Genomic DNA, 26839 nt, shown 5'->3' with positions numbered 1-26839 from the left:
GATGTTGGGGGTTGGGAGAGGTGGGGCTAAAAGTTCCAACTCTCTAATCACATGGTTGGTTTCTCTGGCAACCAGCCCCCATCACCAAGATACACCTCATTAACATAATTGCAGATATAGTTGAAAGGGGCTTATTATAAATAAAAGACACTTCTATCGCCCTGTTACTCAGGGAATTCCAAGGATTACAGGAGCTCTGTGCCAGGAACCAGAGAGATGAAGACCAAATACATATTTTTCATTATATCACAATTAGTTTTCTACTGCTGCTGTAACAAATTACCACAGACTCAACAGTTTACAACACAAATTTTTCACCTTTCAGTTCTGTAGGTCACGAGTCTAACATTGGTCTCATTTGGCTAAAATCAAAGCGTAGGCAGAGTTGCATTCCTTTCTGGAAGCTCTAAGGGAGAATCTTTGTCTTTTGCTTTTTCCATTCCAAATACTGAACATATTCCCTGGCTTATTATGCCTCTTCTCTATCTTCAAAGCCATTAACACTGCATCTCTGACTTTTTTTTCTGGTCACATCTCCCTCTGATTCTTTTGCTTTCGTCTTTGATTTTTAAAGACCCACAAGATTATATTAGGCCCACCTAAATAATTCAGGATACATTCCCTATTTTTAAAGTCAGCTGATTAGCAATGCTACCATTTGCAAACTCAAATTCTCCTTTGCATGTAACCTAATATATCCACAGGTTTGGGGGATTAAAATATAGATATTTTGTGGGGACCATTATTCTGCCTGCCACAGTAAGAACACTGCAAAGGTATGTAAGCAAATAAAGAGGGACAGTGAATTAATGCAATCTGGTTAATGGAAGGCAGAGTTTATCAGAACCGATCTCAAGATTTCAATTGAATATGGGATCATGAGCCCTAAGAAAGTTTCAATCCCAGGTTGCTGATGACTAATATGTTCTTCCTGAATCTATGTTTAAAAATACTAACACTACTATTGCTGCAGGTGCTACTCTTCCTCCTCCTCCTCCTCCTCCTAAGAATGACAACAACAACCACCACCGCCACCACCAAACAAATACCTCTTAGGCATTATAGATCAGGGCTGTTGTAAGGTCATTACATGAACTCATTTCATCCTTAAACAATATTGTGAGAAAGGAAGAATCATTTTCCCTATTTTCACATGAGAAAACTAAGAGAATAAGTAACTTGCCTAAGGTCACAAAGTAGAGAATTTGAACTGAAACCCAGGTAGTAAAGCTCCAGGGCTTTTAACATTACATCCTATAGTCTTCCTACATTCATCTCTCTGGGTGGGGAGAAGTGGAATGGCTGATTCAGATACCAAAGGGTACAAGTTAGATATGAAGCTAATTAGGACAGGATCTGTTGAAACAGCCATCGGAGGAAAAGTGGCTCTTTGTATTGAATATACACAGACACCAGATTTCTTTAGTTAAATTCAATCTAAATATAACGGCAAAACCATCCACAAACTATTTTCTCTTTTCCCTTCCTTTCATTTAGCAAATATTTATTAATGATAATATAAGAAAATCTGTACAGGACATTATGTGGATCTAAGACATGCCCATAAAAATTAAATGAATACTACAAAGTAGAAAATTATAAAATTTGCCATATAATTTACAAAACCATCTATTATATTATTGCAGCCTTTGTCATTTGATCCCCTTCCATTTTCTTCTCCATATTGTCTCTTCTTTTAATATCTGTCTGCCTCTACCCATATTTTCACTACCTTTGAAGGCTTCTTTTTTCATCCTTTTGCTAGTATTTTTGACTCTTTCTTCTCTCATTTGCCTGCATCACCATCTCTTAGCTACTAGCTACACCATATTCTAACCTCTGTGGGAATAAACTATTTTCTTTTAAAATACTAAAATTCTCCTGAATTCATTTTCTTTTAACTTATCACTACTCAAATTCAGACTTTCATTCTCTCTGCTCTTTACAACTTTTTAAATTTCTGCTTATAATTCTCCCAAATCTTGACAATTCACCCATCTTCTCCTTCACCGTTCTCTGAATTTTTTTTAGCAAATCCAATCTTGTCATTCCATATTCAAAGTTCTTCATGTTTCCATGATCTACCAGATAAAAATCTTTACAGTTTAGAAACTCCCTGCTTACCCATCAAACCATTTTTTGCCTTTTCCCCTAATTCTGCTTTGCATTTTCCCCTCTAGCAGCACAGAAATACCTGTGGTTTCCAACACACTTTACACTCTGTCATTCCTCTGTAACCTTCTATTCTCTCTGCTGCTTTTACCCTATCTGTATAGAGAACTCCGAGTCATTCTTTAAGACTATTCAAATGTTATCTTTGCTGTTAGGCCTTCCCAGTCTCTTTTAGGTACACGTGGGACTCCGTTTCTGCCCTAGCCTACGCTGTACATCCCTCCATTGTTTAAAGAATGTTGTTATTGGTTTGAGAGGTAAGGACTTGGGTTTTTCCATTCCCAACACCTAACATAAACTCCAGTGCACAGTAGCCCAACCATCTTTGCTTAATTTAACCTACCCTTTTATTTAACCTACCATCATGCTATGGCATAGATCTTCTTTCTGCCTAGATATCAGTTTCTCGAAGTATATTCTTTGGAACCCCAATGCTCTACAGAAGAGTTGTACATTATAAATAGAGTTAGCCTTTAGATAGCTATTTGAAGTGTATGCTTATTTTCATTGTAAGTTTAAGAGAAGTCCAATTCTTCTTGTTCCAAATAATCCTCTTATCTTTTAGCTCCATAATGATTCTCAAATGTAATCAAGGTCCATCAAAGAAATAAATCACCAAAAATTAGAAATTTCTACTTTTTACCACTATCTAGATGAGGAACAGCAACAACAAAACAAATCATATGTATATATGGGTAAAACACCAACATAATTTCCTCCAAATTTACTTATTTCAAACTCACCTCTGCTCAATCTGGATTATTGCCAATAAAATGAACAAACTGTGCTCATTTCTGTTAATGCTTCTATTCGCATTAATAGATGGATTGATGTGATTTTAAACAGTTTGAGGAAAATAACTGTTGCAAGTTTTAAGAAATAGTCACTGAAAAATTGAGCATCAATCAAGGTCTGATCAGGAAAACAGAACATACTATGTTACCAAGGGAATTTAATAATAGGGTGTTTTTACACAGGTGCTGAAGGGGGATCTCCAGACCAAAAAGGGGAACTTTTTGGTCTGAGGTGACTGTCACCTTTAGAACTAAGGGAACAAAGGGAAAAGATTGGGTTATGAGAACTCAGAAGCTCAGAGATGGGATCTTGCTGAGCGAGGGATTAGACTTTGAGAAGTGAGCACAGCCTGGCTGGTGCTGGTACTTTCTGAGGGGTCATGATGAGTCTGGTTCTTAGAGCATAAAACGAGTGGGAGGCTGGAACCAACTGCTGATGATAGTGTGAAGGGCTGTTACTGCTGAGGTGATGCTGATAGGTCTCTTTCTTCTACTGCCTTCCCTCCTGTGACTTCTATCGATAGAACCTACCAGGAAGTAAGTTGGCAAAGGAGATGGATTGCAGAGCCACAGCCCAAGTATTACAAACCCAGAGTGCGGAAGTGTGACTATGGAGAGGAAAGACAATAGATTAATAAGTAACACTAAAAGCAGTTAAGACTTAAGCAATAGTCTTAAGTCTATTTTCCAGCTTTAAAAACTCAACTTAATCATATACCCAAGACCTTAAAAAATTAATATTCTTCTGTTATCTGCCAGTAGACATGCACTTGAGTATGCTATGCCACTAAATTTATCATTTAATCATCTAATCTGGGACCTATATGATTGATATTGTTCTAGGTGGTTGGGTTTCAACAGTGAAAAAATAGCTCCCCACCAATCCTGTGGACCTTTCATTTTAGCAAAGGAAAAACAGATAATAAATAAAGATATAACATGTCAGATGGTGAGTACAGGGGAGAAAATAAAGCAGGTTAAGAGGGGATAGAGATTGGGGGTAAGGGTGGCTTTTTCATATGAAGTGGTCGTAGAAGATCTCAATGATAAAAGTGAAATTCGAGCAAAGACCTAAGGGAAACATAAAGCAGCATGAATTAATTGAGGGGAGGGGGGAAACTTTTCTGTAGGAAATAGTTGCATTTGATAAATGTGAGGTTGGTGAAGATTTCCAAGTGGGTAGATTTGTGTGTGGAAAGGAGTAAGGGTATTTGCTGTTTTTTTTTTTTTTTTTTTTTAGCTATTTGCAAAATTCCGCTTAAGAAAATATGATTATAGCCAGTTAAAATCAACTTATTATCAAGTATAGTACCAAGTTCAAACATTCCACAAAGCATTGCCCATCCCCTTCACTGAGGGAAAAGCTATACTTCGCATGGCGGGTTATAAAATAACTGCTGATGGTAAATGAACTACCTAGAGTAATAGGGCCTACCTCTACTGTGAAATACTCCCTTTATTTCAGAGTCAAGTATGAAATTCTAATAACAGTCTCAAATCTTTAATTTAAAATGTTTGAGTAAGTGTAAAATGTCCAGCACTGTACATGATTACCTCTTTGTTAACATTTCAACCTTTGTTTTTTAGTTAAGCATTAATGAAACTCGATAATTGGCCAGCAGTTTTTGAGGCAGAAAGTGGGATGGATACCATCGGTACTCTTAACCAAAAACAGTGAAATCATTTTTGGCATTAAGACCATGTTGCTTTTTATTCAGATAATTTTTTTCTTGAAAAATAAATGCATAATTTGGATTCAATGGTATCACAAACATTAATGTTAGCTATAATTATTTTTTCAATCAGTTTGTCCCTCAAACAACAAAAGTAAACTTAACTGTAAAGTTAGATAGCTAAAAATGGTATAAACCGGTGATACTCTCATGTTAATGGTTTTTTAGAAATCAACAGTAATTCTGGCCCTTAGAAAAAGAGCTGCACTATGTAACATAAAATCTTTTTCTGTAGCTAATAATAACTTCCAACTGGAAAGCTTGGGGAGGGTATGTCTTTATTTGAGGAGAATGTAATTTAAGACTGGACACAGTAGAAATTTGAGTTACATTAGTAATTTTGTTTTAACTTTATAAGGAATTTTGAGAGATCAGTGGTGTCTCCTGGAAGCAAGAACTTGCTTTTGGCAGGAAAATCACCACACATGGCTTCTACTATTTGCACTTAACCTCTCTGCCTAGGTTCCTCCAACTGTCAAGTAAGGATGATTGTAATTGCTATCTTCTGTGAAAAGTATCAGTGTGCTTTGACATCTCTGGCTGAAGATGCTATATCAACACAAATTATTATTAGAACATAATGTATGTATGCATATAAAACGCCAGCATGGTGGTCTTTTAATGCTTATGTAACATCTATAAATACTGCTCTCTTCCAAGCTCTCTTCTCACTATTAGGTCAGAGGAGAATATAATCACAATAGCCCACTAATCCAATTTATCAAAATATGGAGGAAATATATATTTTTAAAGCTCCATATCATCTTTTTGAGAAGCACTATCCTAGCTAATCCCTCGCAGTCTCTGTAGCAATTGCACGATGGCCCCCATATTAATCCTTTGGCACCTTTTCAAATGTTGGCTAAATTACTTTTTCTGGAGACTGGAATCATCAGGGAAAGGCTGGGAGAATGAAACTGGCTAGCGATATTAACATTTTGGTTGTTTAACATTTAACTGGGTATCAACAACGTGCTAAAGTGCTATCTAAACAGATAATTAGCTAGTCGCTGCAAGTGAGCTCTCTAAATTTAGCCGTGAAATTAGGTTTAGGAACGCGGAAATAGTAAAATAAATTTTCTCAAGGAAAACGGTGGTGTCAGCATAGCTGTGGAATGTCACAATAGCTACATTTCGTCAGTTATCATCATCATCATCAGGGGATCTCCCGGAGCGAATGCAGGACAAGGTTTATTTGTAGGTGCATCTTGAGGACAGATAATAAAAGAGTGGCTGCAGGAGACAGGCTTACAGGGGACAGAAACAGGCAGGCATAGAGAAAGTGAAAAGGGGGGTGGAGGAAAAGATGTTCTAAACTTAGCGCTAGGGAACAGGATGGGACGTGGAAGTTAAAAAAAAAGAGAGGTGGACATAGTGTATAATGGTGTGTACCCTGGGAAGTGAGTAAAACGTTGTAAGCCAGTGGGTGTAGGGTGGGAGACCCTAGCGATTGAAGGCAGCAGGCAAGCATTAGTTTAGCTGAGACAGTCGGCTAAATCCTTGGTCGACTTTCTTATTGGTGGAGACAGCAAAACCTGCGTAAAATTAATAGTGTCAAGACTAAGGACGTGTGTCCTCTGCCTCTGGTACCCCTCGGGACGGTCCGAATCGTCCACCACTCCCACCGCCACCGGTGGCTATGTCTCCAAGGTCAGGCCACCAGGGCTATGCGTGACAGAGGATGAAGAGCGCAGGGCACGCAACCTGTCAGGGGTGAGGGAGGGTCGTGGTGGACCATAGACGCTCCTCTTAAACACATCCCGGGGTCGCTTTCCCGCAATCAAGTCAAAGGAAAACAAGCAATGAAAATAAAATTACACGTGCGAGCATGCAAATGAGACAAAACCAAAGAAAAACACCTCCGCACTCGAGGCGCTCCGATGGGGGAAATCCATGGCCTCCTGTTGCCAGTCGCCAGACGAGGACAGAGGATAGCGTGGCAGTCGGGAGAAGCAAAAGCGGGAAAGAAAACCTTCTGGGGCCCCTCTCCTCTCCCGACCACGGGGACCCTTCCACCAAGTCTCCCTCTTAGTGAAAGGAGCAAGAAAACAGCCCGTGAAAACGTGCCTCGGCGGGCTGGGGGGTCGTGGGGCTGGGAAGAAGGGAGAAATTCGGAGGAGCCCAGCTGTCCCGGAAAGCAGGGAGGAAAAAGTCTCTCCTTTCAGCCTCCTGCACCCCCGGCAAGGAGAGAGATGACTAGTCCAGCAGGCTGGGTCCAGCTTTCTAGACAGGAATCTTTGGCTTGGGCAACGGAAGGGCAACCCCAACCTCTTTTTCCCTCCCCACATCCTCCTGGTCCTAGGTCCCCGCCAGAGTGAGGCAAACCACGAGCCGGATGGTCCCGCCGCCCTCTGCCTCTGTCTGCGCCGGGAACGCAGTGGACCCGCGAGGGGTGGAGTGGGCGAGACCATTGGAAAAGCTGAGAAGGGGGGGACGAGGCAGAAACAAGAGGCGGGGCATACTAACCTATTCCAGATTTTCCTGTCTTTTTAAAAGCTCTGCTTTGGGAGAAACCCCGTTATCAAAGTGGAAAGCAGAGATTTTTTTTTTTTTTTTTGAAAGGGGAGGAGCGTGTGCAGAGGGGCGGAGTGGGAGGAGAAGCGGCTGGCAATCCGGGATCAGACGGGAGCTGGAGTTGAGAGGGGAGGGCGGGCGAGTTCCAGCACTCGCTCTGAGGGTCGGCTTCCTCTCCCCCTCCCGCGCGGGGCGGGGTGGTGCGTTCCGAGTTCCCAGGAGTTCGAAGCGGGCGGGTGCCGGGGGGAGGGGAGTGGCGGCGGCGGCGGTGGCGGGCGGCTCCCGCCTCAGCCTCGGCAGTGGCGTCGGCGACGGCGGAGTCGAGCCATCCGCGAGCGCTGGGCTGAGTGTCAGCCGGCGGCGACGGCTCAAGAACTAGGAGTTAGGGACGCGCGCGCCGAACGCTCTGCCGCCGCCGCCCAGATCCTGAAGCGCCGGGGCCGGGGGAGTCGGTGGGGGCGGGTTAGGCAGCGGGCCGGGGGGAGGGTGGGGAATGGCGCGGACCCCGGGGCCGCCTCCGCTGTGTCCCGGAGGCGGCAAAGCACAACTTTCCTCCGCTTCTCCCCCCGGGGCCGGGCTCTTGCTGCCGCCCCCGACGCCACCGCCGCCGCTGCTGCTGCTGCTGCTCTTCCCGCTGCTGCTCTTCTCCCGGTTCTGTGGTAGGTGACCCTCGGCGGCCGGCGCGGGGTGCGGGAGGCGCGACCACGGGTCTCGGCGCCGCGGCCGGGCCGGCGCGGGCCGCTCTCCGGAGCGGCGAGGCGGTTACGTTCGGCGGTTGGCTGCGCGAGTGGGTGCCGTGGACTTTGGCTGGAAACTTTTCGCCGCGCCCGGGGCGAGGCCCGGGAAGGGCCAGGGCGTGCGAGTGCGGCGCCGGCCGCCCGCCCGCTCCCCTCCCCTGAGGCCGCGCGGATGGCCGGGCTTCAGGGGCAGTGCTTTCTGCCCGCACTCCTCCGTGTGCTAAGGTGACCGTTACTTCTGGCTCATTCGAGCCGGAAGCCCAAAGCGGGGACTTCTGGACTAGGGTTAAGGTGTCGTGGTGCACATTTGCCGCCTCCTTTTTCTCCGGTGAAACTTGAGCGGTGAGCCCAGTGCCTTCAGGGACCAGAGCCCAGCGGAATGAAGCCTTCGGTTCCACCCCTCATCGCCTTCCACCCTGGAGAAGGCACCATATTAGCCCACCCTACAGCATCCTCTACAGTCAATTTTCTTTGGTCCTCCGGCCCGGTTCTGCTCAGGCTGCCTCTCAGTGGCTTTGCATCGAGCCTGTGGGCTGCCTTCCTGGTTGTGCGACATCTCTCACACTGTCAGTGCTTATTTTTGCAAACACTTATTTGTCCTCAGGACTTTAATTTATGTGTTAAATACCTATGGCATCAACTGTGCCCCGGCTCTTCTAATCAAAACAAACTCCACTCCTCTTGCCTGTTTCTTTCCTCGTGCTATGTTGCAGTTTCCTTGTTATATTTGGGAGCTAGTCTTTTTGTTAAGTTCTGTTCCTAGGTATCGAGACTAGAAGCCTACTTGTTAAGGATCCTGTTTAAAAAAAAAAAAAAAAACAAAATGTGTCTTTCACGCGAGAGGTGTATGTCAAGTGGTCATTGGTGGAAGCAGTGATTTGGGAAAATAAGGCCACCAGTCTTTGGGGATTAGCTCTATCTGTCTTTTGACAATACCGATGCTTGTAGGACGTTTTATTTGAAGACTCTTATTTGGTGAAGAAAGTAGAGAAGCAAAACTTATGTTTGCCCAAAGATTGGTACATTTTTACTGGTACATACGGCTACTGTTGGATCTTACTGTGTAATGAAATCTTAAATGAAACCAAAAGTTTTACCAGTATTTGTTAAAATGAAAGATGTATGTGAATTTCTTGGATAGTGTGGTTTAGAAGAAAGAAAATTCTGTTCTGAGTAGGTGTGTCAGGGTGATTATAATGGGAGGTAAAGTTTTCAAGAGATTGAGTGCCCCTTATAGGCTGAGAATTTCTGCAACCAATTCACCACAGTTTCAAGCAAGCACTGTGATGAAAGTTTCTGATTTATAGAATATAGTATGATAAATGGCATGTTGTCTCATCTATAGTGTTTTTGTAGCCCACTCTGCATATGTTTGGTTCCACCACACAATTTCTTAATGCTGTTACCTTTGAAAACTGATGCAAGATTCTAGATTGAATTTGTGTACTGACTGTTATTTTCCATCAAGGAGGATTGTGGATTACAGTTGGATGGGAGAAAAATTGAAGGGAGTGTTAACAGTTTACTCTCTTTACTTAGATTGTGTTAAGGATTGAGAGAGTATTATTTGTACTTCCAATAAAGGCTTACATAGCTAGGCAAAAGCTCTGTGGAAGACTGAAGCTAGGTAATATATACAGCTTATACAAGAAAAGATAATTTAGATAATTTCACAGTTATTGTGCAAGCGAAGTGTTGATGACTTTTTGAAGGAACACATTGGTTTTTCACGTGGAAGGAAAGTTTTTTTAATCTCTTTAATAATGTGCTATAGAAGGGACTTGATATTTTAAAATTCTGAAAATTCAAACAGTGTAGGCAAATGAACCATGATTTAGAAGAGGTGTAAATTGAAGTTTTTAGAGTTAACTCTGCTTGTAGTTGTAGAGACAGACACTAGCTTTCTGTTACTGTGCGCTGCTCATTTAAAGAGCTTCCATTTTTGGCTTATAGTGTTATAACACCCTGATTTGTGAACCCTTATGACGAGTTTTTTTCCATCAACCTTTCTCTATTTTAAATTTCGTCTTTGAGTAGGACACAGTTGTGACTTATGGATGCTTAGTAAGTATGGAAACAGAATTTTCTTCCTGTAACCTTTTTGTTGATCTAACATTCATAGTACTGCTTACAAGGTTTGGCATGACCTAGTGTTTAAGTAGTCAGTTTTAGAGTTGAAAAGACTTTTCAGATTTAAAGAGATGTTTGTCTGATGCTTTGTTAATCATAATCAGTACTTTTTAAAATCACATACAGATTTTTTTTCTTTTTGCTGATGTTTTTCATATGTGGCTTACGTTTAGCATAGTCTTAACTATGCTCAACTTCTGCAATATCATCTATTAGCACAAGATAATTTTCATATTTTAATTTGACTGCTGAAGAGACCCTTGTAACTAGTAGACTTGATAGTCTGAAAAAATTTCATCAGATTTCCTGTTTTAGGGGTGTACATTATCTGTCTTACTTGAAGAACTGAACTTTTAAAATGAGAATTTTGTAGGCTGACCAACCGCCAGATTTTTTTCTTTTTTAAAGCCTAGCAAATTCCTAGATATGAAGGGCAAAGAGACTAGGTTTACACCATCTGACTTGATAAACTCATTTAATTCTGTAATTCCATATTTATGATCAGTTCATAGGGGATCGGATTTATCTCACTCTTCTTTCTGACATTTTTCTTGAGATGTAGAGAATATTAGTAGGGATGTAGTGTTGATGATAGAGAACCTAGATTATGTGACCTTAGTAAGTTCCTTTTAGAATCTGTGATTTTACTATTTCCATTTTCAGCAAAGTTTTATCTTCATGTGGATGTTCAGAAGTTGATAGAAAAAAATGATCTAATATGTTACTGAACCTTTACCAGCACTTTCAGTACTTACTACATTCCTAGCTGTTGGTAGGTACTTGAGGACATAAGACATGAATAAGGCAGAATTGTGCCTTCAAGGATATAGCATTGTGGTAAACATAAAGGAACTAGATGATTATAGGACAGTTTGGTGTCTATAATAGAGATCTGCATGAGGTACTATGCCCAGCAGAGTGATACCTAACCCATTAGGTAGAGGTATGTGAATGTGAACTGAGTGGTGGTGGTGGTGGTGGTGGTGGTGGGGGGGGATACTTTAAAAAAATAAGTTGGGTCAGATCTTACTGAGTTTAGACATTGTGGCTGATGTACAAGTTTGTTTTTCAGAATCAAATTTAGATACTAAAGTAGATCCTAAATTTCATTCTGAAAAAAGATTGCCAGTTAATAGATGTATGAATCATTAGCAAGTTATTTAACCTCAGTAAACTTAAAGTTTCTCATCTTTAAAAAAAAAAGACAATATTATCACCTTGCCTATAGCGTTCTTTTGAGGATTAAATGAAATAATAGAATAAAACACTTAGCAAATGTATGCAATATAGTAAACATTCAAATATTAGCATTTATTATATTCCACATTAAAGCCAACCATCCTGATATTTGTCATTCTTAAATTCTACCCTGATGTTGTGAATAATTGAGTTTTCAAGTTAATTGCTGTATTTGTACTTTGCATCTTTATTTTGACTGTATAGTCCAGTCAGTGCTCCTTAGATATTGGTTAAATTTACTTCAGCTAAATATACAGATGACCAGTTTTCAGAATATTAGGATCTGGTGAACTCAACTGTGTAATTGTACGAAACTGAGTTGAATCTTCCCTTCATGATGTGGAATGTATTTTAGAACTTGACAGTTCCATAAGATCACTTAGAATATTGATGATTATGTTGAAAATGTAGAGTTGAAGAGGAGAGCTTCAGTTTTACTTCTACTTTATCAAGTTACTTAATGGTATCAGATTGGGGCCTATAATACATATTGCACTGCATCCTAAACAAAGCTAGAAAGAACCAAATTTAAAAACAAACAAAAAAGACCAAATCTTTTTTTGCATTAGCTACAGCATCAGAAATAGGAATTAGAAAAAGCTGGGCAATTATATATTTATATGTGCGTTTTTGTATTTATTGTCTTACCTTGTTTATATCACTTAGGCTTACGTACACTTATATAAATATATATATATATAAAATTTAGTGATTCAGCAGCTCTGATACACTTTTTATCTCTGTAATTAAGGAATAAAACTTAAGGCTTATTCCCTATTATTTGAAAATTATTGAAGAGAAGCTGGTTGTGATACCCTTGTTAAAAAAATTTTGACATTCTGTAATTTACCACTTAAAAATTAGTGAGTAAATAATATATTCCTACAGCATATTCTGTAACCTATTAAAATCTTCATAAAAATTGGCAATAAGAACTATATGGTTTACAAAATATGTGGCATTTAACTAAACATAGTTATTAATATATAAATGTAAGATGAAATCAAATAGCCCTTAAATCAATAATGGAATGGAATGAACACTAAAGATGATTTTGCATGCCAAGCACTCAGATCCAAAACTCTATGTACCATTATGTCGTACTTTTGATTACTTTTTAAATTTATCTAAAATTGTCTGCAAAAATCTTGAATTTTTATCCTTTCCTGAATTTCATAAATGCTATGATTTGTATTTTTATGATAGGCTCTGACATAGTTTAATCATTTAATTTTTTTTGTGTACCTTTATCAAGGATGAGCTTTTAAGTTTTTTCCTAAATGACTCATTTCTTGTAGTGTAGGTCATTACTTTAAAATTTTAGTGAGAGCTGCCACCTATAAGTCTAGGTATAGTCATATTGCAGGTACCATAGTTGTTTTAGAAAGGATATTGTATTGCATACTCATATTGTGAATTTTTAATATCCAGGGAGATTGTTGTCATTTTTTTTTTTTTTTCGATAACTACCCGGCATTCATTCTGTTAATTAAGATGAGTAGGAAACAAGTACCTATTGGCATTGTGAGTAGATATTCATAAACTGGAATTTCAGGCATATGTGGAAACATACCAGCTCATAATGATTAAGTGGCTGAGAATTTGACAGTATGTTTTTCAGCACTTTGGATGATTATTTTGTTGGTGTAAGATGGTAAATACCCATGTGACTTTATAAATGGGAGAGGTTATGATAGTTTTTAAAAAATCTTTATTTGGTTTTCTTTAATTGTTAAAAATAATATGAAGCTTGTTCTTATTTTAAATACATTGGCCATTACACCTGGTTGAGGCTCTTTAGGCTCTCAGCCTAGGTTTCTTTGGAAGTAATAAAATTTTTAAAAGTGAGGAGGGACTATGAATCAGTTTTCTCATATCGCTAGGGTCAACAAAAACAGTGTATGCAGGTGGACTCAAATCATAATTAATAGGAAATGTTTTTAAAAAACATTCCAGGCTCTACTGTGGACTTAGTGGATCAACAGTTTTTGTAAGAGTGGAAGAGAATGGTGCCTGGAGATTAGGACATTTTTATTTTTAAGTCTTAAAATTTAAGAGACATCTTCAGATGATTTTTCAGCCTCAACAAGTGTGATTTTTACAGTATTTTTATTTATGATTGGACCAGATGTGGTCACGCTTCTGAAAGAAATAATACTCCACTGTCTTGTTCACTATTTTATCCTCATGTACTTGGCATGGGGAGGGCACTCACATTTCTTTTTCAAGGGTTTAACAGCAAAATCAAATGTAGTCTAAACCAGCACCATCCAATAGAAATATGTGAGCCACATACATAATTTTAAGTTATGCTAATGCCACAGTAAAAAAATAATGAAAGAAAGAGATGAAATTAATATATTTCATTTAACACAGTATACCCCAAATACTATCATTTCAGCTTGCAATTAGTAGTGAAAAATTGAGATATTTTACATTTTTTTTTTATATAGTAAGTCTTTGAAATCTGGTATATATTTTACACTTATAGATCATTATTTCGACTAGCTATATTTCATGTGCTAAGTAGTCAAGTGTGATTGGTAGCTACCATATTGGACAGTGCAGGTCTAAACTCTTTATTGTCTCTGAAATAGATATGTCCTTCTCTAGTCCTTACTCTTAGGGCCTAAAATGACATTAGTCTTCCTACCAAGTCAAATTTTGAAATGCCCAGTTTAAGATTATTTTCCCAATGAAGCCTTCTCTTAACCACTTCTTGTATAGAGTGAGCTTTTCTTCTTTCTAAAGTAGTTACTTTTTATATTCGTTATGTAGTATTTAACTAGAAATTGTTTTGCTCTTTTTGCACATTATAAAATATGTAGTCTTTGCAATAAAGAACTTGCTTCAGACTTCACTGTATATATCATAGCACATATCACAGAATAAACACCACGTTTTTTTTTTTATTGTATGGATTTTAGCATTTGCTTTTTCTTCCATTATAACTGTTTAAGGGATTGTCCAAATTTGCTATACTATAAAACTGTATCAAGAGGATACTTGATTTATGATTTTATCCTCCTTGTTGAAATAATAGGATAATAATAGGGTAATAGCTATAATAAATAATTATAAAAACTTTTCTGAATGTGCTTCATTGCCTATCTGATCCTAGATATCTTTCAAATCCATAGTCCCTGGAGGCCTATCCTGTTCTGTGTTTAACAGTGTGACCTATGGTCATTAGTGGGAAATGCATGCAAATTCTGTTCATTTTTACATGCTTTAGGGTTTAGAGCAATGTTTGCCAAAGTATTTCAATGGAATACTAGTCTAAGAAGATATGTTTTTGGAAGAAAGTACCATGGTTGAATACATTTGGCAATGAGAAAACTAACTATATAACTCACTCATGGAAAGTAACTTTGTGCATTAATTAGTTAATGGTCTAAGAAATTCTTCAGTAAAATATTTTGTTTCACAAACTAAGTTTTTTTGGGAGGAGGGGTGTAATACATTATATTGCAGAAGCTATGTTGTGCAGAACACACTAGGAAAATATGTTCTTAGCTTTGTTATTTCTATCTTGACATTATTCCTATTCCTACCTGCCAAGATAGGGGGAAGAATATAAATTTATATTTGTATTTGTATTTACTTATATTTATATTATATATGTATATATTTAATATTATATATGTAATATTATATATGTATATATATTTACTTAATAAAATAGAAAAGGTTGATAGGTTTTAAAGGTGTTCCTTGATGAGATATTTATTTATTTACTTTTCCCTAAAAACTCTCTTTAGTTCTATCTCTTTATTCCCAGTTGTCTTACCCATTTTGAATCTGAGGTGTTTGCAAATTGACCTTTGGAAGAATATAAGTTTCAGGTGTGTATCATTTACCCCAGGATAGATGTAGTTTTAAGCAGCTTCTGTGGGAGATACCCCACTTGATGTAGGACACATCTTCATGTGGGTTTGAGTTTTAGGAATAAAATGAGTAAATTTAAGATAGCTAATCTATTTTGTAATGAAAATATACCATTGCTGTTATTAATAAAGATATGAAAAACACTAAGAGACAAATTTAAAAATAGGTGCACACAGCTAGGACTCAACTCAGTGTTTAAGAGCATTTTATATAATTAAGAGTGCTCAACTCTTCTAGTGGCTTCAGTTCAAGGGCAAAACAAAAATAATAAAATATTAGTAAACTATCACAAGATCAGTTTCATGTAACTATTTTTGTATGTTATCCATGATAGACATGGCTGTCATCACTAAAATATCTTAGGCCATCGTCTTTGAAAATTATTAATATGATTTCTAATTTAGTCATAGCTACTGTGGGCTAGATTAAGATTCATTTCACAAGTGTCTTGTCATTATGAACTCCAAATTCCCTTTTAATTTGATTTAGATTAGAGATAATCATTCATGGCTATAAGTTCAGTTTAATACTAAGTCAGACAATAAACTTTAGTTTTATCTCCTCTGAGATACCCAGATTCCTTTTTGTAAATGCAAAATTTTTAAAAAAGCTTCTCAGTTTCTTCCTTTATTTATTGAAAAGATTCAAGCAGGAGAAGGTACATACCTAACAGTTCTATCCTCATTAAGGGTAAAGTGCTGGACAACAAAATAGAATTTTTCACTAAATCATGAGTCTGTGCATGTTAATGGCTGTGGGCAGCTACTGTAAATCTTTGATTTCTGCTTGTTAAACTTAAAAGAGGTAAAAAATTACCACCAGCAAAAACCTTGAGAAACATGAAAATAATGCAGTGTGTTGAATATCAACTTTTATAGTCGCTTCCCTATTCCTAAGCATTTCTCAGATTATAAAGATATTATTTTGGTGATACCTTTTCATTTGACTAGTTCATATTAAAACCACAGTGAACTTTAATATTGAAATAATGGTAAGGAACTCCTTTTTCAAGTTGTTATGTTTGTTGTACAAAAGTGCAATAGTAGAGGATTTATTATTTTTTTTCTTTTAAAGCTGGCATAGCCCCTACAGTTGACTGAATGATTTTGAATAACAAAAAGAAGACATATCAAGGCTAGAATTAGTAATACTAATGAAGACACCTCTTATTTCTATAAGACTGTTTACTTTAGACCATTGACATTCTTTTCTGTATTTAAGATTATTTTTACACTTTTCAATAAAAACTTTCAACTTTTAGATTCGTAAACAAGTTAGTAATTATGGTGACTATTTCAAAGCCATGCATTGTTCAGCAAACTTATTTCTTCAATTGTGTGTAAAAGGATCTGGGCATTGATACATTTTTGTTATATTTCTAATTGATAGTGAAAATTTTTAAATATATGAGTAGCTGGCAAAATTTGTATATAGCATGCCAAAAAGTCTCTTGCCTTCTAAAAGCTTTAATCAAAACAGCATCTGTTAAAATATAAAAAAACAAATCTGAAGTTCCCTGAGAAAAAGATGTTTTTCTTCGAGGGTGCTACTGTTGCTTTGCTGCCCTCTACAGTCATCTAAAATAGTCACTCTAGATTTGTCTCCCATCAGATGATTAAAATACTATCTGGACTTGTGAGCTTTAAATTTCAGGAGAGGTTTGAGTAATATTTACTATTTAAATATTATAATGTTTAATTAGTTACAACAGTTGATCTCTACCTGTACTGTAAAAAATAAAGGGCCTAGAAATTAGAGGAGGGAATAGATTGGGTACTATTGAGCATCAATCAGAAACAGGTGGTAGAGCACCAACTAAATGCTGGGTAATAGAGGATACCACAGTAGAATAAGAAATGGTGGCTGGTCCGAAGCTTGTAAACACATTAGTAAGATTAATGTATGCTAACATATATGTATAAAAGACATTTGTAACAACATACCAAGTAGTATGATACAGCCTAAGAAAAGATCAGTAAAGCCTGAAAGAATCAAGAAAAGCTAATTAGAGGAGATGAAACTTTTGAGCTATGTATTCAAAAATGGAATAAAGTGCAGACAGGTAAAACAGGGTTATTTCAAACAGGAAGTGAATATTAAACCACAAAGAGTCTGTTACAGAGAAAGGACTGTGCTAGACCCTTTGGAGTCTTTGTCATTAAGAAATGTAAAATATAAATGTTAAGAGATTTGGAATTAGAAAATTGCGTGTGTGTATGGGGGGATAGAGAGACAGACAAAGACAGATGGGTGGGGAGGAGGTAGGGAGAAAGAAAGAAGGAGAGGGAGATTGATTTCCATTTGTGAGGGAAGGTCAATGAAAAAGAGGGCATTCTAGGCCAAAAAGAGACCATTGGATTGGGGACAGTGCAAGAAATTAATGTTCTCATGTGGTTTAAGCCTGAGCTTTATGGAAGTCCTTAATTTTTAGATATTTAACTAAAGAGATTAAACTTTGTGTGGTAGGCAGTGAGGAGTTTTTGAAAGCAGGTAACTACTGAGTCTGTGATTTGAGAATTTTGTATAGCTCTGACAGCAATGTAGAAGATATGTTGGAGATAAAAGAGACAAGCAAAAGGGAAAACCATTGCAGTCATCCATGCAAAAAGAATGTCGTGGAAATATATGGCAATTTGGCAGAGGGATTTGAAGGGAGGGCTAGATCCGAGAAATAAATTACCTGGTGTTTGGGTATCATTGTGGGTGGGGAAAGAAGAGTGGAATATGAACTTAGATTCCTGTCTTGAATGACTAGAAAAGTTTTCTAAAAAGATTAATCCTCACCATTTTTTACTTAGTAAATCATTTATTTATTTTTAAATTTTGTTTTATTATTAGTTTCAAGTATACAATACATTGTTTAGACATTTATATAGTTTAGTTTTCAAAACGATCCCCTTAATTGTTCTTTCTCCTCTGGGTCTCCACTTAGCCAATATATTAATGCTGACTGCATTCCCTATGCCATGCTTCCCATCCCCATGACCATCTGTCAACTACTAATTTGTACTTCTTTAACCCTTTACCACAGCCTTTGACTTTCTTGGAAGAATTTTAATTGTGATGCCTTTGGGGTATATTTTAAAGCCATATTTAGATATTTGTCATGAGAGGGTAAGGGGTAGATTACGGAATTGGGAATTACCAGCATTGAGGTATTTGTATTAGATGAGTTGTTTGAAGAGAGAGGAAGTAGAGGGGGTAGAGAGAAGAAGGGAGAAGAGAAGGAAGAAAGGAAGAAGGGGAAATGAGACTGGGGGAAAAATTCAAGATCGAGGGATTTTGATTGAATAAGAGGAAGGAAAAGAAGGGAGAAATAATCTGGGGAAAGAAAATCTAATTTGATAAATAGACTAATACATTTAGATGTAGAATTGGGAATTTTCAGGTTTGAGATAAAAAGAAGTCAAATTAAGAGAAAGAAGTCAAATTTCGAAAAAGTTAACAAATAAAGGAATAGTGAAGAAGTAGTAGGGTAGAGCCTACTTTAGGGGGAGAATGGAAGAGATAAAGATAAGAGAATAATTTGAATAATGTACAGTTGTTATGAACTTAATGTTTGTAGTCATCCCCAAATTCATACGTTGAAGCTCTAACTTATAATGTGATGGTATCCAAAAGGGTTCTTTGGGAGGTAATAAGATTTAGATGAGGTGATGGAGTTAGAGGTCCCACGATGGAATTAGCGCCCTTATAAGAAGAGACACTAGAACTTCTTTTAACCATGTTGAGGATACAGCAAGAAGGCAACTGCTTGCAAGCCAGGAAGAAAGGTCTCACCAGAGCTTTACTGTGCTAGTACCCTGATCTCAAGCTTCCTATCCTCCAGATCTGTGAGAAATAAATGTCTTTTAAGAAATCCAGTTTATGGTATTTTGTTATAGCAGCCTGAGCTAAGACACCAATCAAAGTTCTTAATTGCAAACATCAGAAACTTAACTTTGGTTAAAATGAAATTGATTGAAGGATATTAGGTGGGTCAGGTATGGAAATCAAGAACCAAAGGAGGCTGGGCATCCAGAAATACAGCCAAGATAATATCAAGAGGTCATTTTTCAAGGTCGTTGCTTGCTGCCCCTTGAGACACTAGATATAGTTTTGCTTTTTGACACTGGCATTGCCACTTTTAGAAATTGGATATCGTTGCCATAGTCTAAGAGGATATATTTTCCATGGATGTCCACTACAGAAAATTGAATAAAAGCTTTTTAATTTTTATAATGAGACTTCTTTGTTCTGGGGAGGTGGGTGAGAGAATTACATTGATATGGCAAAGTCCAGGAAAAGAAAGTAAGTAGAAACATTAAAAATACCAATGCAAGAGTCTAGTCTTAGAAATGATGAGAGACTCTTCTTTCTATTAAATAGGGAAAAATAAAATGATAGATGAATATATAGAGATACTTCCAGGTATAAGAGTGGTAAGTTATGGAGAGGCTTTGATCTTTAGTGATTTAAGTGATATATTTTGAAATAATAAATGAGTGCAGGGCGATGTTGGGAGTCGTAGAACCTTTAGAGTAAATTGAAGTAGGAGTCAATTAACAATGAATGATGGATCAGTACTAAGGCATGAGTTGACATTAACGTGAGCTTCTAAAATATGAATGTTGGTGTGGATACTTCCAACATAAGTTTATGTTGGTAGTGATTAGTATTTAATTGAGCATTGTGCCCACCAGAGATTATTTTAGGTACTGTGAAAACTAGCTGATAAAATAATAAAATGCATTCGTGGGGACCAATCGTATTTATGTATTGAAGAAAGTAGAATAGAGCTAGATTACCAAATGCTTTTTCAATATCATATAATAGGGTGTTGTTGGAAGTTTGGAAACAGAGAAATGATGTAGAAAAAGTACATAAGAAATACTGACTTAAAAGCAGGATAGTCTAGATGTACAATTATTAAGGCTGGAATTAGAATGTAATAGAAAGGGAAAGGTTGAAAACAATAGAAGATTAAAATGTAAAAAAGTACCTCTTGATGATCCCAGAATATGATGAATGGGAAAAATTAGTGCATTTAGAATTTTTGTATTAGACAGATAAGGAATAGTGTAAATAATGCTGAAAGGGAGGTTAAGGTAAGAATTAGATGTTATATGGAAAAACGTATTAGTTTCCTAGGGCTGCCTTAACCAAGTACCACAAACTGGGTGGCTTGCGACAACAGAAATTTTTTCTCTCTAGGTCTGCAGCCTAGATATCTGAAATTGAGGTGTCAGCAGCACTTTGGGTAGAATCCTTCTGTGCTTCATCCTAGCTTCTGGTGGTGGACATCAATTTTGCATTCCTTGGATTGCAGCTACATCGCTGTAATCTCTTTTTTGTTGTCACGTGGCATTCTCCCTTTATATTTTTGTCATGGTTTGCTCCTCTCATAAGGACAGCAGTCATATTAGAGTAAGCCCACTCTACTCCAATATAACCTTAACTTACCTCTGCAAAGACCATGTTTCCAAATAAGGTCACTCTCACAGGTATTTGGACTTCGGGCTTCAATTTATGTTTTAAGAGGGACACAACTCATAACCAAGGGATAATGATTTTGGTTTTGACTATATTGTGAGATAGATTTGAGGCTTGATTCAAGTCAAAGTTCCAGGTAAATACAGCATTTGAAAATGCGTGGTATGAGCTTATTTGAATGAGATTTGAATTCATGAAATATTAAAATGTTTTTATTGACACATATATACACACAGAAAAATATTCATGGTATGTAAGTGCAGTCGGATGAACTATTACGAAGTGAGCCTATATCCATGAAACCATCACCCTGGTCAAGAAATAAATCTTTACCAGCACCCCAAAAGCCTCTCTCACACTTCTTTCCAATCACAACTCCTTCTCTCTTTCTCAGTAATAACTACAGTTCCAACTTCTGACACCATAAATTATTTTAACCTGTTTTTAAACTTCATAGAATTTGTTGATATTGTGAGATTCATCTATGTTGTTGCATTAGCAGTAGTTTATTCTTTTCTTTTTTTTCTTTTCTTTTTTTCTTTTTTCTTTTTTTTTTCCTTATACCACTGTACAGATTCTGTTCCATGACTAATTTCATAATTTTGGGTAAGCATTTGGGTTGTTTTTATTTTGAGGCTTTTATGAATAGTTCACTACTGTGGACATCATTGTACTACTTCTCCTTTGGTGGTGGAATTGCTGATTCCTTTTATGCATGTTGAAAACTTTTTATTGAAAAGTTTTCCAAAGCGCTTGTAACAACTTACATTTCCTACAAGTTTCAGTTGCCGTACATCCTCATTGACCCTTTATAATATCAGTATTTTTCTTTTAACCATTCTGATCACTGTGTAATGGTATAACATTGTGAGTGTAATTTCTATTTACCTCATGGCTGAATTCTAAGGATTATGGTTCATTCATTTGAATATCCTCTTGAGAAGTACCTGTTAATTCTCTTCCCATTATTTATTTTTTTTCAGTTGAATTGTTTTTTGTATTTTTATCAATCTTTGGAGATTGTTTATATATGCTAGGTATGTCAGTTATATGTGTTACAAATTTCTTCTTCCATGCTCGCCTTTTCACTCTTTTAATGGTGTTTGTAGATGAACAGAAGTTCCTTAATATCTATCCATGTAGTCAAAACCAATCTTTTTCTTTCAGTTAATTCTTTGTCTTGCTTACAAAACCTTTCTCTTGTACACCATCATGAAAACTTTTTTCCTTATAAGCTTTATTATTTCACCTTTACTATGTATGATACATCTAGAATTTAGTTTTTATTTTTTTGATTATTTTAGTACGGTTTGTAATTTTAATTCCATTACTATCCGATAGATCAAAACCATTTATGGAAATGACTCTCTCCTGTGCAGTGTTGCCTTTAAAATAAATTAAGACCCATATATGCCTGTGTTTATTTTGAGACTTTTTTCTATTTTCTTTGGGTCCATTTACCATCTTTGTACAAATATCACAATGTGTCTTTATAGCTTTATAATATATCCTGGTATTTGGTAGATTAAGTCCACCTATTTGTTCAAGTTTATTGTGGCTGCTCTTGGCCTTTTACCTTTCCATACAAATTTTAGTAGCACTTTATCAATTTCCACAAAAAATCCTGCTGGGATTTTTATTGTGAACACATTAAACCTATATGAATTAATGTAGAACTAAATTGACATCTTTATGGTGCTGAATCTTCCATTCCATGTACCTGGTTTATCTCTCCATTTTCTAAGGTTTTCTTTACCTACTTTCCATAAAACTTTCTAGTTTTCTGTGTCTAGAGGTCTTATGTAATTATACATTTTAGATTAAATTTACTCTAAGTTTGTAGATTTCAAGTTTTTGGGTTTTTTGGTGTTACTGTTGTAAATGATATTTTAAAATATTACTAATTGTTTTCAGGCATATAAAAATATAGTTTATTTAGGTACCATGACCTTATATCCAGAGACCTTGCTAACCTCATTTATTTCAAGTACTTTGCTGAATCTTTTGGATTTTCCAGCTATACAGTCATACCATCTGTGAATAATGAAAGCCTTATTTCTCTCCAATCCTTATACTTTTTTTTTTTTTCTTTTCCTTTTTGCTTGTTGCACTGGCTAGGACCTCCACTATGATGTTGAATTAAAGTGGTGACCGCAGGCATCGTTGTCTCATTCCTAATCTCAGAGGTAAAAATGTGTTCCACATTTCAAAATTAAGTATGATGTTTGCTGTAGTTTTTTTTTCTTTAATAGAGCTCTTTTTAAAAATCAGATTAGGCGTTTCTATCCCTATTTGCTAGAATTGTGATGCTTTTTATCAAATGCTTTATCTTAATTTTGAGGTGATCATATGATTATTTTCTTTTTTTGAATAATGTAGTATCCAAGGAAGGACAAACTTGGAAGAGGTTCAGACTTTGTTGAGAAAGTATAGTTCAGCCCACCTGATAGCAGAGGAGGTTGGAACTGGTTCGGAGTTGTTAGACAAGGAATAAGCAAGCTATCTTCTGTGAATGCAGGAGATGGGTGAGTATGTAGGTAAATTCTGGTGTTAGTGGGGAAAATAGACCTTGAAGAACATTTGGGCTGCATGGGGTCTTTTTGTGTGTGTGTGTTGTGAGGACTGAGGAATGGTTAGTGCCAGGCCAAGGCTTCAAGGTTGTAGAGTGACTGAATTCTAGACTCATTGCTGGGGCTGGCTCCAGCTGATACTCTCATACCCACACTACGGACTCCTGGTCTGCATTGGACATGGTAGGAGAACCTCTTCCTTACTGACGCAGTATCCCTATATAGTGTCATCCCTATAGTGTCCTGAGAAACCATAACACCATATTTGCATTAAAGGAGAAATATTTAAAGTAATTCCATTTATCGCAGAGCATATATGGAAGGTGCACTTGGAGTCGAGAGGCAATAAATTAATAACACATATCTATAGTTTAAAGGTACTTTAAAGTTCCTGCATAAGATTAGAAGCTAAATATTATGTATTTTGCGTATCTCCTAAGCCAAATAAAATGAAAAACTAGAAACTTTTAAGAATTACAGATTCATACAAATAAAACATTTTAATTTATTTAGAAAGTATATGGAATGTAGAAACAACATAAACATAATTCTCTAAATCTCTGCTAATTAGTTTTCTGAGCATCATAACTTGCATTTAGTTCTGATTTATATGTGAGATGTATTTACTGCTTTAGGTAATCAAATTTTGGTGCTCACATTTTATCAAATACAAAAGGTCATTAAGAGATACGTTATAGTTTTATATACCATTAAGGAAGAAAAACACAAACTATGACAGTGCTTTCCTATCACTTAGAATTTTAATTTTATATCTATTAGTTTATTTTATAATTACTGGACTTTCATTTTATATTTATCAGTTTTATAGTCATAGGCATAGTTTTTTTTAAATCATCATAACTTATGTGAGTACATGAAAAGGAAAATGTAAGTGAAAAAATATTTAAGGTGTTCTTGTTACTTTCGCACATTCAGAGTCCTATTACTTTGTAGTGCTTTTTGCCTCTGTGCCATCAAGAGCTCTTTGATGCTATCTTTCTTAAAAGATAAGTTGTACGGTCCCCAAGACCACCATTAGATTGAGTAATTTTCTCCAAAGACTCAGAGGACTCAGCATAGGCTTGTACTCAAGGCTATGATTTATTACAGTGAAAGCTCCCACAGTCAGCAAAGTCTAGGGACAACCAGGCATTAGATTGTTCAGAGCCCCCTCCCAGTGGAGTCACAAGGCATATTTAATTCCCCCAAGAATGACTTATGACAACCTAGGCAAAATGTTGCCAACCATGGAAGCTCATTAGAGACTCATGTTACAGAGTTTTTATTGGAAGCTGATTACATAGGCCTTTTCTGCATAGCACATACCTACATTCTAGTAGGTATTGATCATGAACCATATAGTTTATACAAACAGTTTAGGCACAGTGAGCCACTATTACCAATGAATGGTGGGAACTTTCCCGATATCTACCTAAGTTTCCTACCACTAGCCAAAGGCCATCCTTGAAAGAAGGCCTTTACAAGGATAGCAGTTGGGGCTTGCTATGTTAACTCATTAATATGCAAAAGATCATCATGTCTAAGGTATTTCTTAAAAGCCTTTACTATCCATTCTGTAAATTTTTATTCTGGTGCTATCCTGATCTTACCAGAAGGAATTAGTGGAACATATGGCCATTGTTGATTTGAATGAAGGTCATAGGGTTGTATATCATCATTCAGTGCCACCAGGAATAACAACCAAGTTTGCATATGTTCAAGCTACCTGTACCCCAAGTTTAGAGAGTTGGAAAAATGTGGATCTTGGAGTCATTGGAACAAGTAATCTAAAAACTGCCCTTTTCAGATTGCTTGCTATATTGCCAAACTTACCTCGATTCAGAGGGATAACAAATATTTGCTGCTTAGATGATTTTTATGAAAATTTTTGTGAGAAAGAGTAGAGTAGATTATAGCATAAAAGTCTTTTGTTCAGGATGCAGACAGAAGAAAGGACAAATTACCAAACAGTGCTCAAAGACTAGATATCTAGTTTGGTAATATTTAGCCGACTCCTTCTTCCTGTCTTCTTCCTCCCTCAACAATTTCACAGATACAAAAATGAAGCTGCTCTAGTATAAGTTCTAAGCCCTGTCCTTTGAAATTCTCTTATGTACACTCTCCCTATCCCTTCATTGAGTTACATTATTAGAATTGGACTTGGAGAACAATTTGAAACCACTTTTCTAGTCCAGATTTTTTCTTTTATAGATGAGGAATTTGAGACCTATTGAGGTTGTAATTGTGCTTTTCTTTGGTCTTTATCTGTAAAATTTTTCTTTACATTTAGAATAAAGAAGGAAAATTCTTCTAAATCGACACAATGATTCTAGGACTTTTGTATTGTCATTATTCTTGTTCTGGGCATTTATTCTTTCATGCCTAGTTTAGTGTAGCTCCTCCATTAGTTTGCTAGAGCCACCATAACAAATTACCATAAACTTTGTGACTTAAAACAACAAATTCATTTTCTTACTGTTTTGAAATATAGAGTTCCCAAATCCAGGTGTCCACAGGGCCACATTCCCTCCAGAAAGCTCTAGAGGAGATTCTGTTCTTTGATTCTTCTATCTTCTAGTGACTTCTTTGACTTGTGAGTATGTAACTCAATTCTCTGCCTTTTTTACATGGCCTTTTCTGTCTTTCCTTTGTGTGTCACTTTTAAGGATACTTGTCATTGAATTTAGGTCCCACTTGGATAATCCAGAATGTCCTTATTCCAAGATCTTTAATTTAATCTGCAAAGACCCTTTTTTGAGATAAGATTGCATTCCCATTTTCACACCTAATTGGTCTTCCTCCATCTGAGCTTTCTTTTTTCACACTAATATGTGAACTTCTGCTAGATGAATTTTCTTAATACTCCTGCTAATTTTTAGCTTACTATATTTTTTCTCTACAATATTCTTATTTTTCTCTATTTATAGTTTTTCTGACTTGGCTTTAAGCTCCTGAAAAGTAAGGAATATACCTTCTTTTTCTCCATAGCATTAAGCCTGGCCAGTTTAGGTAGGTGTAAAATAAGTGTCAGTGAAAAAAAAAGTGGATGTTCAAACAAACCAAAATAAGAAATTTGCATTTCTGGCTTCATCTTTGTTATTTTGTTACCAGTACTTGGATTTTCCTGACTTCTTTCAAACTACCTTTGCATTTTCTGTTTCTGTGAATCTCTTCACTTTTGTTCTTTCTACTTTTGCCCTTTCTCTGCTTTGAAAAACTCAACTTGCCTAAGATCCCACTTAAATTTCACTATTCTTCCACAAATTTACCAAAATAAAATTAGAATTGCTAGTTTAGGCTTAGCTGAAGGAGAACTTTGCTTTTTTCGATGGAACTTTTCTCACACTTCTCTCCTTCCTTCTCCCAAGTCTGTACACTTGTACCTTTAACTAGAGTGTCCTTCAGAGGATATATTCCCCTTGGAATATCTAGGTTTACAACTGTTATTCTGGGATAAATACCAGTAATGCTCCTTCACTGCCCTTTTACTCTAAAAAATGTTTTGGATTAGATAGCAATTTATATGGTCACTCTACCCTTAATAATCTTGTATGTCTTATTTTCTATAGATTCTCAGCTCTTGGAAGTCT

At 36.8% G+C, this 26839-nt stretch overlaps 2 protein-coding genes across 5 annotated transcripts in view; one reads left to right on the top strand and one right to left on the bottom strand.

Annotated features, from left to right (window-relative positions):
* Positions 1-1668: 1668 nt before the first annotated feature.
* On the bottom strand, positions 1669-7170 carry LOC118601572. Of its 3 annotated transcripts, none has more exons than XM_036218504.1 (2): positions 6559-7170; positions 1669-3574 (listed from the first exon to the last, which is right to left on the bottom strand). In XM_036218504.1, exons 1-2 carry the CDS (start codon positions 7108-7110, stop codon positions 3548-3550), a joined length of 579 nt encoding a protein of 192 aa, XP_036074397.1. In that variant the 5' UTR covers positions 7111-7170; the 3' UTR covers positions 1669-3547. The 3 variants fall into 3 exon arrangements, with proteins under 3 accessions (XP_036074397.1, XP_036074395.1, XP_036074396.1); XM_036218502.1 differs by having other exon boundaries at positions 1669-3493; XM_036218503.1 differs by lacking the exon at positions 1669-3574 and adding an exon at positions 5558-6234.
* A 392-nt stretch (positions 7171-7562) lies between these two features.
* Positions 7563-26839, top strand: part of NECTIN3 (nectin cell adhesion molecule 3) — a 56445-nt gene continuing 37168 nt past the window's right edge. Inside the window, exons 1-2 of one of the 2 annotated variants that reach the window (XM_016118777.2) lie at positions 22839-22865; positions 23059-23204. In XM_016118777.2, the coding sequence (XP_015974263.1) occupies positions 23192-23204 (13 nt within the window). In that variant the 5' untranslated portion in view covers positions 22839-22865; positions 23059-23191. Of the gene's footprint in view, positions 7873-22838; positions 22866-23058; positions 23205-26839 lie in introns of those variants that run through there. The other variant, XM_016118774.2, reaches the window with a different exon arrangement.

This window comes from Rousettus aegyptiacus, unplaced genomic scaffold, assembly GCF_014176215.1.
Source record: "Rousettus aegyptiacus isolate mRouAeg1 unplaced genomic scaffold, mRouAeg1.p scaffold_m13_p_4, whole genome shotgun sequence".
Lineage (NCBI taxonomy): Eukaryota > Metazoa > Chordata > Mammalia > Chiroptera > Pteropodidae > Rousettus > Rousettus aegyptiacus.
Note: the sequence above shows the minus strand (reverse complement) of the source record. Positions and strands in the feature narration are given on the sequence as shown.